Here is a 17,820-nt window from a genome sequence, read left to right as displayed (position 1 = left end):
CTGAACATACTGTATGAACATTAGGAAAATAATGGCAAACAAGCAAAACATGAACCACAACATTGACAGAAAGTGAAAGAATGGCACCAAACAAACAACTTCAGTAGTTTAATTCATTAAAATACGACGCAGACAAACAGAGATATACACTGCTCAAAAAAATAAAGGGAACACTTAAACAACACAATGTAACTCCAAGTCAATCACACTTCTGTGAAATCAAACTGTCCACTTAGGAAGCAACACTGATTGACAATACATTTCACATGCTGTTGTGCAAATGGAATAGACAACAGGTGGAAATTATAGGCAATTAGCAAGACACCCCCAATAAAGGACTGGTTTTGCATGTGGTGACCACAGACCATTTCTCAGTTCCTATGCTTCCTGGCTGATGTTTTGGTCACTTTTGAATGCTGGTGGTGCTTTCACTCTAGTGGTAGCATGAGACGGAGTCTACAACCCACACAAGTGGCTCAGGTAGTGCAGCTCATCCAGGATGGCACATCAATGCGAGCTGTGGCAAGAAGGTTTGCTGTGTCTGTCAGCGTAGTGTCCAGAGCATGGAGGCGCTACCAGGAGACAGGCCAGTACATCAGGAGACATGGAGGAGGCCGTAGGAGGGCAACAACCCAGCAGCAGGACTGCTACCTCCGCCTTTGTGCAAGGAGGAGCAGGAGGAGCACTGCCAGAGCCCTGCAAAATGACCTCCAGCAGGCCACAAATGTGCATGTGTCTGCTCAAACGGTCAGAAACAGACTCCATGAGGGTGGTATGAGGGCCCGACGTCCACAGGTGGGGGTTGTGCTTACAGCCCAACACCGTGCAGGACGTTTGGCATTTGCCAGAGAACACCAAGATTGGCAAATTCGCCACTGGCGCCCTGTGCTCTTCACAGATGAAAGCAGGTTCACACTGAGCACGTGACAGACGTGACAGTCTGGAGACGCCGTGGAGAACGTTCTGCTGCCTGCAACATCCTCCAGCATGACCGGTTTGGCGGTGGGTCAGTCATGGTGTGGGGTGGCATTTCTTTGGGGGGGCCGCACAGCCCTCCATGTGCTCGCCAGAGGTAGCCTGACTGACATTAGGTACCGAGATGAGATCCTCAGACCCCTTGTGAGACCATATGCTGGTGCGGTTGGCCCTGGGTTCCTCCTAATGCAAGACAATGCTAGACCTCATGTGGCTGGGGTGTGTCAGCAGTTCCTGCAAGAGGAAGGCATTGATGCTATGGACTGGCCCGCCCGTTCCCCAGACCTGAATCCAATTGAGCACATCTGGGACATCATGTCTCGCTCAATCCACCAACGCCACGTTGCACCACAGACTGTCCAGGAGTTGGTGGATGCTTTAGTCCAGGTCTGGGAGGAGATCCCTCAGGAGACCATCCCCCACCTCATCAGGAGCATGCCCAGGCGTTGTAGGGAGGTCATACAGGCACGTGGAGGCCACACACACTACTGAGCCTCATTTTGACTTGTTTGAAGGACATTACATCAAAGTTGGATCAGCCTGTAGTGTGGTTTTCCACTTTAATTTTGAGGGTGACTCCAAATCCAGACCTCCATGGGTTGATACATTTGATTTCCATTGATAATTTTTGTGTGATTTTGTTGTCAGCACATTCAACTATGTAAAGAAAAAAGTATTTAATAAGATTATTTCATTCATTCAGATCTAGGATGTGTTATTTTAGTGTTCCCTTTATTTTTTTGAGCAGTGTAGTTTGGCTTGTGGAGTAGAGACAGTGTGGTGTGTGGTAAACAAAATACAATCAGTAAAGAGCCCATCTACAGTAGGAGGGCTCATACACATCTATCAGAAGATTATCTTCTGTAGGGAGCTGAATGGCTCCTCGAACCTGAACCGCTTGGAGATGGCCTTCACATCCAGAGACAGAGTCTCGGGGTCGGGCATCGTCGGCCTGCACTGTCCTAAGGTGTAGGCAGCCACTACTATCAACTCCTCTACCAAAGGACCTTCCTCTGAGGATGACGAGCAACAGGAGGATAATGAGGAGGAGGAGGAGGAGGGGGAAGCAGGCTTGGTGTGTGCCCGTTGGCAGATCTCGCTGGTGAGATCCTCTTCTCTCTTCTCTTGGACTTGCTCCTGGAGCCAGTGATGCCTCAGGCACTCTTCAGCAGTGGCACGAGACCTTTAGACAGGATAGAGAGGGATGCATTGTATCAGTATCACATTGTTTTATGTTACATTTTCAATCAAATCAAGAGTATGAAATGCACTGTTGTGGTTTTTATCAAGGTCTTCAATTAAGATGGAACATCTACCTAAGAACTACCAAGACTAATAATTTGTGAATAATTACAATAATGGTTTGGGATGAAATCTCACTTGGGCTCTTTGATGAGAAGAGACCGGATGAAGTGGATGGCTGAGGCTGGGAGGTCCTGCAGCTCATCCTCGGTGTAGTCGATGTTGATCTGGGAGATGTTGAGAAAGGTCTCCTGCTTGTCTTCTCCAAGAAATGGTGACGTCCTCGTCAACATCATATACGCCAGCACCCCTATGCTCCTGGGTTAGCAAGACATAGCATAGTCAATGATCTATTGCCATTGAAAAAACGTAACCTCTGTCGTCATGGCTAAGTCACAAACTAATAGGTTGAGATTGTATACTTGTCTTACCACATGTCAGTTGCTGTGCTGATTGGTTCAAAACTCAGAATCTCTGGGGCTGCCAACAAAAGAGAAACAGTGAATAGTAAGACATCTGTGTGATCATCAAGTTGTAAAAAAAAAAGCCTTGTGTAAGAATTTATTTGTATGTTCAATACATTAAAAAAAAGATTTAATGAATACTTTTTCACTCACCGACATACTCTGGTGTGCCTATGATCTCCCTGAGCTCCTGATTTTGACACAGCCTTCTAGACAGGCCAAAGTCCACTATCTTTATATCCCCCAAAGGACAGCCACTGGTCAGTAGGATGTTCTGAAGCTAAGAGGATGGACAATACCATTCAATGGGACAGTGAATGAGGAATATTGAATCATCAATGTTAACTCTGTTTATTCTATACTGAACAAAAATCTAAATGCAATATGCAACAATTTCAAAGATTTTACTGAGTTACAGTTCATATGAGGAAATCAGTCAATAAATAAATGCATTAGGCCCTAATCTATGGATTGCACATGACTAGGAATACAGTGATGCATCTGTTGGTCACAGATATAAAAATTATTTTTAAAAAAGGGCCTCAGGATCTCGTCACTGTATTTGTGTACATTCAAATTTGCCATAGATGAAATGCAATTGTGTTCATTGTCCGTAGCTTATGCCTGATGTACTGCCAAACTCTCTAAAACGACATTGGAGGGGGCTTATGATAGAGAAATGAACATGACATTTTCTGGCAACAGCTCTGGTGAACATTCTTGCAGTCAGCATACCAATTGCACGCTCCCTCAAAACTTGCGACATTCGTGGCATTGTGTTGTGTGACAAAACTGCACATTTTAGAATGACCTTTTACTGTTCCCAGCACAAGGTCCACCTGTGTAATGATCATGCTATTTAATCAGCTTGTTGATATGCCACACCTGTCAGGTATATGGGTTATGTTGGCAAAGGAGAAATGCTCACCCATAGAGATGTAAACAAATTTGTGCACAACATTTGAGAGAAATAAGCTTTTTGTGTGTATGGAAAATTTCGGGGATCTTTTATTTCTATTTATTTATTCTATGCTACTTTGTTATGGAGAAGTGTTCATTTTTGTGGTTTGAATGCATCTTAAATCAGATATCACAAATACAGCCTGATGATGTACCTTGAGGTCCAGGTGAACAATGTTGTTTCTGTGTAGGAAGGCCACGCCTTCCAGGATCTGTCCCATTAACCGTTTGACCTCCTCCTGGGTGAACGCCTCGTCTCCTTCGGCAACACATTGGTTAAAGATCTCCCCTCCCGCCGCACTATGGACAAACAGACACACACAGCTGAGTTAGAGGGGTGCTTGAGGACACTCTGTTGTGAAAAAGACAAAACAGGATACAGTCTCTCTACATAATCAACATATATTCAATGATCCATAATTCAAACTGATGAATACAGTTCATTCAACAATATGGTCTTAGTAAAATACATACTCAAAACAAGTTGTGTATCTGAAATGAATGGGAAAAAATCTTGAATTTAGATAGAATAGTGTCAGTTGTCCTCTTTGTCCCTGTTTATGTGAGAGGATGAACAGTATTTGGTCTCCAACTCCAATTAAACAAAAAGAGGTAAGCCAGTGACCTGAATTCCAGTCTGGTATCCCTGTTCGAAGCGGTAGAATTTCTAATTTGTTTACTAGTTAAAAGGACAGAAAAACAAGAGCCTCAGCTGAATGAAAATTAAGGGTGGCATATGAGCAGGTGGTAAATTAGTTAATAGACCAATAAGAAAGATAGTTCCAAACATCTCTGCCAATAACAGATGGTTTCAGTTTTCCCCTCCCAACTCTGACCACTCCCAGACTGTCCTAGCATAATTATTGCTTGATGAATTGCTCTTTGCAAAGAAGCAATTTGTGTTTCTTTTTGACCATTTTAAAAACAATCACAGTAAGGTACTGAATTGCTGAGATAAAAACAGCTGCAATGGACCTTTAGATAGCACTGCAGTTGATAGCGGCTGTTTTACGGGCTCCCGACCAATTCTGCTACTTTGTGTGTTTTTTTACACTGATCTTTACTTTTTTTTTACATAATGTCTCCGCCATCATTTCATATGACCGAAAACAGCTTCTGGACATCAGAACAGCGATCACTAACCTCAATTTGGACGACAACTTCTACTTCAATGAGTCAGCTGCTATGGATGTTCTGCTTACTCCGGACAAGGCTCTATCCCCGGGACTCGGAAAAGTAAGCGAACGCCACAAAAGAGGCAGACGGGCGGGTATACTGATGAAACTACGTTAGCGTGCAAAAAAAACACCCCTACCCTCAGTTCTTTTGGCGAACGTACAGTCACTGGAGACCAAACTGGACGACCTCCGTTAGAGACTATCCTATAAACGGGTCCTGAAGAACTGTAATATCCTTTGTTTCTCCGTGTCGTGGCTGAACAAGGACACAGATAATATACATCTAGCTTTTCTATGCATCGTCAAGACCGTACAGCAGCGTCTGGGAAGTTTAGGGAGGAGTGGTGTGTGTCTTTGTTAACAACAACTGGTGCGCAATCTCTAATTTAAAGGAAGTCTCAAGGTTTTGCTCGCCTGAGTTAGAATACCTCATGGTAAGCTGCAGACCACATTATTTACCAAGAGAGTTTTCATCTATATTCTTCATAGCTGTCTATTTACCCCCACAAAACCGATGCTGGCATTAAGACAGCACTCAACGAGCTGTATAGGTCCATAAGCAAACAAGAAAATGCACATCCAGAGGCGGTGCTCGTAGTTGCCAGTTATTTTACTGCAGGGAAACTGAAATCAATTTTACCCCATTTTTACCAGCATGTCACCTGTGCAACCAGAGGCGACAAAACTCTAGACCACATTTACTCCACCCACAGAAATGCATACTAAGCTCTCGCCTGCCCTCCCTTCAGCAAATCTGACCATAACTCTATCCTCCTGATTCCTGCTTACAAGCAAAAACTCAAACAGGAAGTACCAGTGACGCATTCAATACGGAAGTGGTCCAATAAAGCAGATGCTAAGCTACAGGACTTTTTTCGCTAGCACAGACTGGAATATGTTCTGGGATTCACCCGATAACATTGAGGACCACATCAGTCACCGGCTTCATTAATACCTGCATCGACTACGTCATCCCCACAGTGACCGTACATATACAGTGCATTCGGAAAGTATTCAGACCCGTTTACTTTTTCCACATTTTGTTACGTTACAGCCTTATTCTAAAATTGATTACATAGTTTTTCATGAATCTACACACAATACCCCATAATAACTAAGCAAAAACTGGTTTTTAGACATTTTTGCAAGTGCTTAAACCCCCCTCTGGCTGGGCCACTCAAGGACATTCAAAGACTTGTCCTCAAGCCACTCCTGAGTTGTCTTGGCTGTGTGCTTAGGGTCGTTGTCCTGTTGGAAGGTGAACCTTCGCCCCAGTCTGAGGTCCTGAGCACTCTGGAGAAGGTTTTCATCAAGGATCTTTCTGTACTTTGCTCCGTTCATCTTTCTCTCAATCCTGACTAGTCTCCCAGTCCCTGCCGCTGAAAAACATCCCCACAGCATGATGCTGCCACCACCATACTTCACCGTAGGGATGGTGCCAGGATTTCTCCAGACATGACGCTTGGCCAAGCCTGAATGCCTTTTGGCAAACTCCAAGCGGACTGTCATGTGCCTTTTACTGAGGAGTGGCTTCCGTCTGGCCACTCTACCATAAAACGCCTGGACGCTTATAAGAAATCCTGCTACGATCTCTGACGAGCCATCAAACAGGCAAAGCGTCAATACAGGACTAAGATTAAAACCTACTACGCCGGCTCTGACGCTCGTCGGATGTGGCAGGGCTGCAAACTATCACGGATTACAAAGGGAAACCCAGCCGCGAGCTGCCCAGTGACGCAAGTCTACCAGACAAGCTAAATACCTTCTATGCTCGCGTCGAGGCATGCAACTATGAACCATGCATGATAGCACCAGCTGTTCCGGACGACTGTGATCTCGCTCTCCGTAACCAATGTGAGTAAGACCTTTAAACAGGTTAACAGTCACAAAGCCGCTGGCCAGACGGATTACCAGGACACGTACTCAGAGCATGCGCTGACCAGCTGGCAAGTGTCTTCACTGACATTTTCAACCTCTCCCTGACCCAGTCTGTAATACCTACATGTTTCAAGCAGACCACCATAGTCCCTGTGCCCAAGGACGCCAAGGTATCCTGTCTAAATGATTTTCGCCCCATAGCACTCACATCTGTAGCCATTAAATTCTTTGAAAGGCAGCCTAGACCCACTCCAATTCACATACCGCCCCAACAGATCCACAGATGACGCAATCTCTATTGCACTCCACACTGCCCTCTCCCACCTGGATAAGAGGAACACCTATGTGAGAATGCTGTTCATTGACTACAGCTCAGCGTTCAACACCATAGTGCCCTCCAAGCTCATCACTATGCTCAGGACCCTGGGACTGAACACCTCCCTCTGCAACTGGATCCTGGACTTCCTGACGGGCCGCCCCCAGGTGGTGAAGGTAGGTAACATCACATCTGCCACGCTGACCCTCAACACAGGGGCCCGTGCTCAGTCCCATCCTGTACTCCCTGTTCACCCATGACTGTGTGGCTGCGCTCGACTCCAACACCATCATTAAGTTTGCTGACGACAAGACGGTGGTAGGCCTGATCACCGACGATGAGGAGACAGCCTATAGGGAGGAGGTCAGTGACCTGGCACTGTGGTGCCAGGACAACAACCTCTCCCTCAACGTCAGTAAGACAAAGGTGCTGATCGTGGACTACAGGATATGGAGGGCCGAGCACGCCCCCATCCACGGGGCTGTAATGGAGTGGGTCAAGTTTCTCTGTGTCCACTTCACTAAATAATTAACATGGTCCACACACACCAACACAGTTGTGAAGAAGGCACGACAATGCCTCTTCCCCTCAGGAGGCTGAAAAGATTTGGCATGGGCCCTCAGATCCTCAAAAAGTTCAACAGCTGCACCATTGACAGCATCTTGACTGGTTGCATCACCGCTTGGTATGGCAACTGCTTGGCATCCGACCGCAAGGCGCTAGAGAGGGTGGTGCGGACGGCCCAGTACATCGCTGGGGCCGAGCTCCCTGCAATCCAGGACCTCTATACCAAGCGGTGTCAGAGAATGGCCCGGAAAATTGTCAAAGACCCCTGCCACCAAAGCAATAGACTGTTCACTCTGCTAGCAGATGGCAAGCGGTACTGGAGCGCCAAGTCTGGGACCAAAAGGGTCCTGAACAGCTTCTACCCCCCCAAGCCATAAGACTGCTGAACAGTTAATCAAATGGCTACCCGCACTATTGCATTGACTCTATGCACACTCACTGGACTCGACCCACACATTCACAGATACTTACAGTGCCTAGCAAAAGTATTCACCCCCCTTGCCGTTTTTTTCCTATTTTGTTGCATTTCAACCTGTAATTTAAATTGACTTTTATTTGGATTTCATGTAACGGACATACACAAAATAGTCCAAATTGGTGAAGTGAAATGAAAAAAATTCTAAAAACGAAATAACAGAAAAGTGGTGCGTGCATATGTATTCACCCCCTATGCTATGAAGCCCCTAAATAAGATCTGGTGCAACCAATTACCTTCGGAAGTCACATAATTAGTGTGCAAACTAAGTGTCACATGATCTGTCACATGATCTGTCACATGATCTCAGCATATATACACCTGTTCTGAAAGGCCCCAGAGTCTGCAACACCACTAAGCAAGGGGCACCACCAAGCAAGCGGCACTATGAAGACCAAAGAGCTCGCCAAACAGGTCAGGGCCACCTTTTGCAGAAATTACAGCTGCAAGTCTCTTGAGGTTTGTCTCCATAAGTTTGGCACATCTAGCCACTGGGATTTTTGTCCATTCTTCAAGGCAAAACTGCTCCAGCTCCTTCAAGTTGGATGGGTTCTGCTGGTGTACAGCAATCTTTAAGTCAAACCACATATTCTCAATTGGATTGAGGTCTGGCCTTTGACTAGGCCATTGCAAGACATTTAAATGTTTCCCCTTAAACCACCCGAGTGTTGCTTTATCAGTATGCTTAGGGTCTTTGTTCTGCTGGAAGGTGAACCTCCGTCCCAGTCTCAAATCTCTGGAAGACTGAAAACAGATTTCCCTCAAGGATTTCCCTGTATTTAGCGCCATCCATCATTCCTTCAATTCTGACCAGTTTCCCAGTCCCTGCCGATGAAAAACATCCCTACAGCATGATGCTGCTACCACCATGCTTCACTGTGGGGATGATGTTCTCGGGGTGAGGAGAGGTGTTGGGTTTGCGCCAGACATAGCGTTTTCCAATTTTAGTCTCATCTGACCAGAGTACCTTCTTCCATATGTTTGGGGAGTCTCCCACGTGCCTTTTGGCGAACACCAAATGTGTTTGCTTATTTTTTTCTTTAAGCAATGGCTTTCATTCTGGCCACTCTTCCGTAAAGCCCAGCTCTGTGGAGTGTACGGCTTAAAGTGGTCCTAATGACAGATACTCCAATCTCCGCTTTGGAGCTTTGCAGCTCCTTCTGGGTTATCTTTGGTCTCTTTGTTGCCTCTCTGATTAATGCCCTCCTTGCCTGGTCCGTGAGTTTTGGTGGGCGGCCCTCTCTTGGCAGGTTTGTTGTGGTGCCATATTCTTTCCATTTTTTAATAATGGATTTTAAAATGGTGCTCAGTGGGATGTTCAAAGTTTTTGATATTTTTTTATAACCCAACCTTGATCTGTCCTTCTCCACAACTGTGTCCCTGACCTGTTTGGAGAGCTCCTTGGTCTTCATGGTGCCACTTGCTTGGTGGTGCCCCTTGCTTAGTGGTGTTGCAGCCTCTGGGGCCTTTCAGAACAGGTACTGAGATCATGTGACAGATCATATGACACTTAGATTGCACACAGGTGGACTTTATTTAACTCATTATGTGACTTCTGAAGGTAATTTGTTGCACCAGATCTTATTTAGGGGATTCATAGCAAAGGGGGTGAATACATATGCACGCACCACTTTCCGGTTATTTATTTTGTAGAATTTTTTGAAACAAGTTATTTTTTTAATTTCACTTCACCAATTTGGACTATTTTGTGTATGTCCATTACATGAAATCCAAATAAAAATCAATTTAAATTACAGGTTGTAATGCAACAAAATAGGAAAAACGCCAAGGGGGACGAATACTTTTGCAAGGCACAGTACCTGTCTATTTGTGGAAGAATCACCCTGATTAACTCTTTAGTATTATCCCAGTTTACCTATTTGCTTATGGTCTTGCCTATGCCTAGCGAACAGTTTTTAAAATTATGAGAGAATGGCAAGCCAGACAAAATTAAATGGGCCTATTTATATAATGAATTTGAATTCTGAGGACAGAAATTGTTAAAGCATTAGACCCATCACTAAAAGATTCAGTCTTACAAAAGTTATACTTAAATCTGAACTGGGGGGTGAATAATTATGCACGTTCAAGTTCTTTTTTTTGGTCTTATTTCTTGTTTGTTTCACAAGAAAAAAATATTTTGCATCTTCAAAGTGGTAGGCATGTTGTGTAAATCAAATGATACAACCCCCCCAAAAATCCATTTTAATTCCAGGTTGTAAGGCAACAAAATAGGAAAAATGCCAAGGGGGGTGAATACTTTCGCAATCCACTGACACTCCAACACACACACACACACACACACACACGCATATTGACGCCACACACACAGTTTTGTTTTACTATCCTTGTAGGGACCAACAAATGTATTCCCTTTCAAAATCCTATTCTCCCTAACCCTAAAACTATACCTAACCCTAACTCCTAAACCCCAACCCTAAACTTAATTCTAACCCTAAATCAAATCAAATTTATTGGTCACATTTTTTTTTAAGAACCTAACCCCTGAGCCTAAAATATAATCTTTCCTCATGGGACCGGCGAAATGTCCCCACTTGTCCGAATTTTCCTTGCGAGGACTTCTGGTACCCACAAGGATAGTTAAACAAAAACACACACTTTTACACTCTTCACATACACTGCTACTTCTCTGTTTATTATCTATCCTGATTGCCTAGTCACTTTTACCCCTACCTACATGTACATATTACATCAACTTCCTCGTACCCCTGCACATTGACTCGGTACAGTACTTCTTGTATATAGCCTTGTTATTGATATCAATTGTATTATTATTTTCAAATCTTATTTGCACATTCTCTTACTTTTAATGCTGCATTGTTGGGAAAGGATTTGTAAGTAAGCATTTCACTGTAAAAGTCTACACCTGTTGTGTAGTAGTTCCGCGCTATTTGTTACCGAAGTGAGAAAATGCCCCATTATCTATTGTATTGTAGATGTCGCTGACCAAGACAATTAGTATGAGATCATTTCAATTCACAATGATGACCTTTTTTCAGAGCATTTCTGTTTGGTTCTTCTCATCCCGTGTACTGACGGACCACTCAGTAGTGCAGAGAGTGATGCTTCAAAGTCACGTTCCCTCACATTCCAATTTGCCTGGATTAGAGATACTTGCCAAGCTAGCCAATATATCACTCAGTGGGCACTTTCAAAACAGAGATTAAAACATGAATACAATGTAAGACAAACAAAAGGTAATATGGTCAGAACTATAAATATCTCAGAATGAGTACTGCCGTTGACCTACACAGCAATCATCTCTAAAGCACAGAAAACACATAAAGCAGCCCCAACACAATTATTAACACAGTTATTCACCCTATTTAGCCACAATTCCGCATCTCTGATGGTATTCCATTTTCAATAAGCATTTCAAATATCCTCTCTTAGACTTGTGCAGTCATTGACTGGACTGGTCAGGAATTAGGCTACAGCCATTTGAGAGCCTACATGGGCAGTGAACAAACATATTGCATCATTGCACATGCGGTTTCAAATTAATAGGAAAGTTCAAGGCAAAGTTAACCAATGTTAAGATGGTGACCATCAAACTATTCAATGTCTGGAATGCCTTGAAGTTTATACAACGTTGAAATCATAGGACTAATAATGCAACTAGTCACTCTAGTGCATATAGTTAGTAGATGAGCAGCTGGTCCTAATGGTAGTAAGAAGCCGCAGGTTTCTGCCATCCCTCTAGCCTGCTCTGCTCTAGTCAGCAGACGCTACAGTAGGGTTTAGGGTTAGCTGGATTACCCTCCTACTCAGGCAGAGGGAGACAGGTGGTCTTTCCAACTCACTGCACAGTACATCCCCCATTCCCTGCAGTGGGGCTTGGGATATTCACCGTTAGGAATGTGAGTGACAACTTTCTGCAAGCTGCTGACTCTCCTCAGCTCTTACATTTAAGTCATTTAGCAGACGTTCTTATTCAGAGAGACTTACAGTAGTGAGTGCATACATTTGTATTTTTTTTCTCCCCCCGTACTGTTCTCAGCAGAGCAAAGCTAGAGGAGGGACCTTGGGCTTGACGTCAAACTGACATGGCTAGCTAGCTTGAAGACCTCATGCAGGTGTCTTTATACACACTCGTAAATAGAGAACACGTGTTCATGTAGGTGTGTATACACACACACAGTCGAAAACCACAGGTGTTTGCAGTAATACTCACTACTCGAGCACCAGGACCATCTCTGTCGGGGTCTCGTAAACTTGGTGCAGGTTGATAATCCTGTGGCTAGGGTTGGTGAGCTCCAGAACAGCGATCTCATGGAGCACCTTCACTCTGCAGTCCTGACCCTTCCTCCTCTTCCTCAGGAACTTGGCTGCGTACTCCGTCCCTGTGCTCTTCTCCACACACCTCTTCACTATGGCAAACTTCCCCCTGGAGACAGATAGGGGACTTAACGTTGAAGAACAGGCCTTAATAATGAGCAAACTGCCCCTTACGACAGGATCAAAACACACAGGACTACAACGTGACAAACCATTTATCAATAGGTCTTAGAGAAGGCTAACTATAGTGATTGTTGATGCTGATTATGCATTTTGGTGGATAATCAAGATTGTAATTTACATCACACACTGGTCTGTCCTCCCTTAGCCCTCCACACCTCTCTGATTCAGAGGGGTTGGGTTAAATGCAGAAGACACATTTCAGTTGAATGTATTCAGTTGTACAACTGACTAGGTATCCCCCTTTCCTTTACATTTGATTAGAAATGTATAGTGAAATTGAATGATTGGGAAATGGGCAATAAGGTGGCACAGGCCATCAATTGTTGTCATGGTCACCGAATAGGTCTTTGTCTCCCTGCATTCCTTCTTGATTAAATCATTATTAAACCAATGCGACCTTCAAGCTCACCCAACCATTGATTTTAATGACCCACTTTAGTGCCCTGAAAGAGAGCCTGGGTTCATCAATGTCATGTTTTGTCTCCCGGCTTAAGGCACCACTGACTGTTTCTACCCTCAGAGTTTATCACGTGCAGTGAGATTCAGGATTCAGCAAATCAAGTCTTCATACATACACATGTAAGGACTATAACAGACAATTAAGTCACCATTTATCTAAACTATCAAGTATAAGGCCATGCCCAATACTATCACATATTACAAGTTGTTTTCCAACTGTTGTAAATAAGTGTGGAGGTAGTAGTAGGTTCCGAGTAGTGCCATCCATGCCTCAATCCCTTTATCCAGTTATTCACAGCGGTATGTCTCTAGCCTTTAGCCCTGGCTGGCATTGTTAAGTCTGATGCTGATAAACCCACTCATGTCTTCAGTGAGTTGCACACTGAAGACCAGGTGCATGGGCTGTCTACTGTGTGTGTGTGAGAAAGTGATTATAGGGCATAAGGTAGGTGGGTTAAGGTTAAAAGACACTCAGCCCAAACAGGATCGCTCTCACCACAAATGAATGATCTTGAATAAAAACAATAACTTAATATATGTTTACCTGACTAAGTGGACAAAATTGGCCCAGGCAAAAAATTCCATGAGGGACTAAATTCAGCTCATTCCCAAGAGGCCTGATTTCAGCACTCACACTCATGTTATAAAGCCTGTGTGACTTGGAACTTATGAAAATTAAACTCCCACAAGCTATTTTACACATGGTCACCTAGTCACTCACACACAAATTGTTAGATACTACTGCACTGTTGGAGCTAGGGACACAAGCATTTCGCTACATCCGCAATAGCATCTGCTAAATATGTGTATGTGACCAATAAAATGTGATTTGATTTGACTTGACACACACTTTGATAAACTAGCACAGAATAGTGTGTTTCCCCAACATCTCCAGGTTAAAGGTATGACCATGCAGCTGCGGGAGGTCTGGCTCAAACTGGATTACAACATTACCTCTGAATCTCAGACAGCTTGGCAGCCCAATTAGCATGGCTTAGTTTACTCCTCTGTTGCACTGACCATGCTGACTAATTACATTATTTAAGGGAATTAACTCACAGTAGTATTGGACCTGGCCAACTGTAGTTTACAACTCAACAAGTTATGCACTGGCAAAGATTGTAATACTGTAACTAAACCATGAAAAATGATAAATAGATAAGAGTGCTAATCAAAGAGTATCCATGGTTTTGGAATAGATTAGATGCTTTTGTCCATGCTTTTGCATGACAAATCTCCTGTGGCTTCAGTTCTCTTTACGTTCAGTATGTCAATGGCTAGATTCATTTGCCAGTCTTGCACTCACAGCTGGGGAAAGTGACTGGTCAATGGGTATCTATAATTTAATTGTATTTCTTTGTCATCCTGAAATATTTTTTTTTTAAACCAGGGACTACAGATGAGAATTTGGTTTGCTATCTGGTGCAATGTCAAATACCTGCATTTATGTTAAAAACAAAAAAGCCCTTGATATATAGTAAATGATTAGATGGACATACAGTCAATGGATGGTGCCTGAAGTTGTTACCACATTGAACATTGATTGAAAGCATCCCAAGTTAGGAACATGAATTCGAATATTATACACCCAGGCAGAAAATAGCCTGTAGCTTTTTTAATAACCCTCAACCGGTTAACCTACTACCTACAATGTTCAACTCACCTGCCCAGCTCTTTGCCATGTATAACGTTGTACACATCCTGAAATGGCTCGGTCCTGATTGCGGTTTTGATGCTGTCCAGAAGAAGCGCAGTGGCTCCCCGGTTCGTCTCGACCTGACCGCGGCTTCTCGTGTTGCTGATCCGTGGACTGGCTGGTGGAATCATTCTTGGTTAACTTGATGAATACTCTATCAACAAAAATGCCCGCTGTTGAGAGCGTAACAAAGTTTCCTTTCCTTTACTGCGTTTTGGAGAAGCTTTCAAGTTAGGGCATTTCTGACCAAATTTACAATTTTATTCTAGCCGATCACCCTGTGTATAAGAACATACCCAAATGTTATCCGCAGTTCTAAAGCCGTCAGACAGAGAAACAGTTGTTTGACAGGCAGCTCTGATAACCCTCTTGGCAAAAGTCACTATAGCGCTGAGGCAGTGACTGATAATCGCTCTCCAGAACGCACTTTGATAATGGGCGAATTATTTTTGCATCGCCCGGTGCCCCGATCGAGCGGGGCTTGCATATTTTAGACCATTCCATTGGTCGTAAAATAAAATCTCTACCAATCATGGGCAACGGGCCACGTAAAACGAACAGTTGCCGAGTTAAAGGAGCGGGGCGGGGTCTTGAAATTGAGGGGATTTGATTAATGTCCCGGGCATGCCCCGTGTAAACCGGGTTTTCATTGATTGCATTCGTTTTGAAACCGGGCTGCCTCTCGCGGGTGAGCCGGGTGCCCCGGTCAAAGACGGCGAAGTCGGCTGAAAACAAAGGTGAGGTATGTCAAGCACGTGGAGTAATGAGTTAGGATTCAATGTTTTCACATGTATAAGGATTTGCTCTTTATAAAAACGTATATATCTTTACCTGACTTCCCAAGGAAAACTACTAAAATGGTAGCCTAATGTATAGCCTATTTGATAGAACGATTCATCATGCTCTTTTGTTTACATTATGGCCCGGTGATGGTCGATTTGAGCCGGTGCTCCTCCCTCACCGCTTTTTTGCCCAGTGAGGTGACGAGCTATATCCCGGTTTACCCCAGTTCAGTCTAATAGAACTCCCACCTTGAGCTCATCATGTAGGTAGCCCAGCTATTGATGGTCATAAGAACAAGCATTAACAATTTCTTTATTCACTTTTAAAAAGTCACAAATTTGACTTTGAGTCAAGTAATGCTCTTGGACTGATGATTGGCTGTAGGCGATAGCTGTTTATGTTCATTAAACTATGAGAAAAAAATATTAGATTTGTCTATAAATAAGCCTATTATTGTATTCAATGACAAAATAAAATGGCTCAATCGAAATAGCTTACAATTCACTTTAGTTAAAGGGGCAATGCACTCAAAAACTTGATTTTCCTGTGTTTTATATATATTTCCACACTATGAGGTTGGAATTATACTGTGAAATTGTGAAAATTATGATAATACCCTTTAGTGTAAGAGCTGTTTGAAAAGACTGCCTGAAAGTTCAGCTCGTTTTGCATGGGTGGAGTTTTTGCCTGCCTGGTGATGGTAACTGGGTAAAACTCAGGAACCTAGTTGAAGCAGGGACCTTAAGGTTTGACCTATTGCCTGGGGCAAGTTGAGCCTGCTCTAAAGTTGCCCCAGGTGATAAAAAAAAAACTAAAAACAACAAAACTGTAAGGAATTCCAGTAGGCTTAGCCTAAAACTGATCTTTCCCGCGCATCCACATTGTTTAAGTGAAAGAAGGACAATTTATGGCATTTGTGGCAGTCGGGCAAGTTGAGCCTGCTCTGTGGTTGTCCGATTAGGCAGGGGATAAAAAAAAAACTGAAAACAACCAAACGGCAAAGCATTCCAGTAGGGGCATTGCAAAATAAGTTGATTATCTTTACCTGCTACACTGTAAGCGTAACTTTTGGCCAGGGCAAGCGGAGCGCAAGGCACTTTATCCTATTGCTCTGGCCGAGATACACTATATATCGGTAACTCACATAGCCACGCTAGCTTCACCCTCATGTTGGTGCTAACAAGCTAGCAAGCATGCTAGGTAGTGCTACGAATCAACAGCCATTGTCAGCCAACCCAATAGGGGTTGGAAGCTATGGTGAGCTTCGATTGGTTACTCCTGCCGCGATATCAGCTTTGCCCAACTTTAGTCCCGAACTGTTCAGCTCCCTCGCTCAGTCTCTAGTCTCTACTGTGTAGCCCAGTCAGACCTGAGCTGCGCATTGAAATCTTGAAAATAGAATCAGAGCGTATTTTTACACTCAAGTAGTGCAAGCCTCTAGTGGACCCGGTGCACTCAGGCCAAGGTTTTGATGAAATTAATAGTGGAGCCGGTGTGCTCATGCCCATGAATAGGAGCGGCTTGCGCTCGGCAAAAGTTATATGCTGACTACACTGGCCACACGCGTGCTTCTGTGCTTGCCATCGCACACATGTTCTTTGGTTAGAGCTTTGTCAAATTTTGGCCCGGAGTCTTACAAAATCGTGTGCTTCTATACTCCGACTATTAACACTAGAGAAGATGGGCATCTAGCAATCCCTTTCTGAGCCAATGCATTATAATGTAATAAATACATTTCATATATGCTATTGCAAAAAAATCATCATTTGGTTGTGTTTATGATGGTTTTAGGTAGGCCTACCATTAGAATAGGAAGAAAAAAAACACCCCATGCTACATCACAAATAAATGCATTATTATTTCGTTAAGGCAGGTCTTTAGATTATATGATTTTTCAGGGGGTTCTGCAGCACCCTAAGCACCCCTACTTCCTGCAGCTATGGCTAGACCTACAGTTGATCAGACTGATACAGCATGTCAGATCACTAATGTTTAGGTGAAGGGTTGCTACAACTTTTCTGTAAAGAGTTTTTGCTTGTGCCTGTCTGGAGTGAGTTATTTTCCCATTTACTAAAATAATACTGGAGAAAAGTGGAAAGCGTGCTCTGCTATATATAGAGGTGCTCCATGCCCGACCCACACTACCTGTGATTTCCGTGAATCTGATTGGTCAACACACACACAACCTGCAGCACTCTGATAATAAGGATAAATGCCACGTTCACATGCTAGTCGGAAATAGGAAACTCAGAAATGTCCGACTTGCTAACTGTTTGAACGCAGCACGTTTATACGGTGGCTTGCGAAAGTATTCACCCCCCTTGGCATTTTTCCTATTTTGTTGC

General features: G+C 43.7%; 1 protein-coding gene across 2 annotated transcripts; it reads right to left on the bottom strand.

The window, feature by feature from the left end:
- Nucleotides 1-1,676: 1,676 nt before the first annotated feature.
- On the bottom strand, nt 1,677-15,113 carry LOC121534637 (serine/threonine-protein kinase 17A-like). 2 transcript variants are annotated; one of them, XM_041841214.2, is made up of 7 exons: nt 14,660-15,113; nt 12,251-12,481; nt 3,797-3,941; nt 2,835-2,961; nt 2,649-2,697; nt 2,356-2,535; nt 1,677-2,158 (listed from the first exon to the last, which is right to left on the bottom strand). In XM_041841214.2, the coding sequence occupies exons 1-7, from the start codon at nt 14,821-14,823 to the stop codon at nt 1,822-1,824; spliced, it is 1,233 nt and encodes a 410-aa protein (XP_041697148.2). In that variant the 5' UTR covers nt 14,824-15,113; the 3' UTR covers nt 1,677-1,821. The 2 variants fall into 2 exon arrangements, with proteins under 2 accessions (XP_041697148.2, XP_041697149.2); XM_041841215.2 differs by having other exon boundaries at nt 12,251-12,463.
- Between the last annotated feature and the right edge of the window lie 2,707 nt (nt 15,114-17,820).

This window comes from Coregonus clupeaformis, chromosome 21, assembly GCF_020615455.1.
Source record: "Coregonus clupeaformis isolate EN_2021a chromosome 21, ASM2061545v1, whole genome shotgun sequence".
Classification (NCBI taxonomy): domain Eukaryota; kingdom Metazoa; phylum Chordata; class Actinopteri; order Salmoniformes; family Salmonidae; genus Coregonus; species Coregonus clupeaformis.
This window is presented reverse-complemented; position numbering and strand designations above follow the sequence as displayed.

Excerpts from the sequence above, each read along its gene's own strand:
- LOC121534637 (XM_041841214.2), bottom strand. The coding sequence starts at position 14,823 with ATGATTCCACCAGCCAGTCCACGGATCAGCAACACGAGAAGCCGCGGT. Across the intron at positions 3,942-12,250 it reads ATGGTCCTGGTGCTCGAGTA|TGCGGCGGGAGGGGAGATCT; the intron begins GTGAGTATTACT and ends GTTTGTCCATAG. Across the intron at positions 2,698-2,834 it reads AGGCACACCAGAGTATGTCG|CCCCAGAGATTCTGAGTTTT; the intron begins GTGAGTGAAAAA and ends TTTTGTTGGCAG.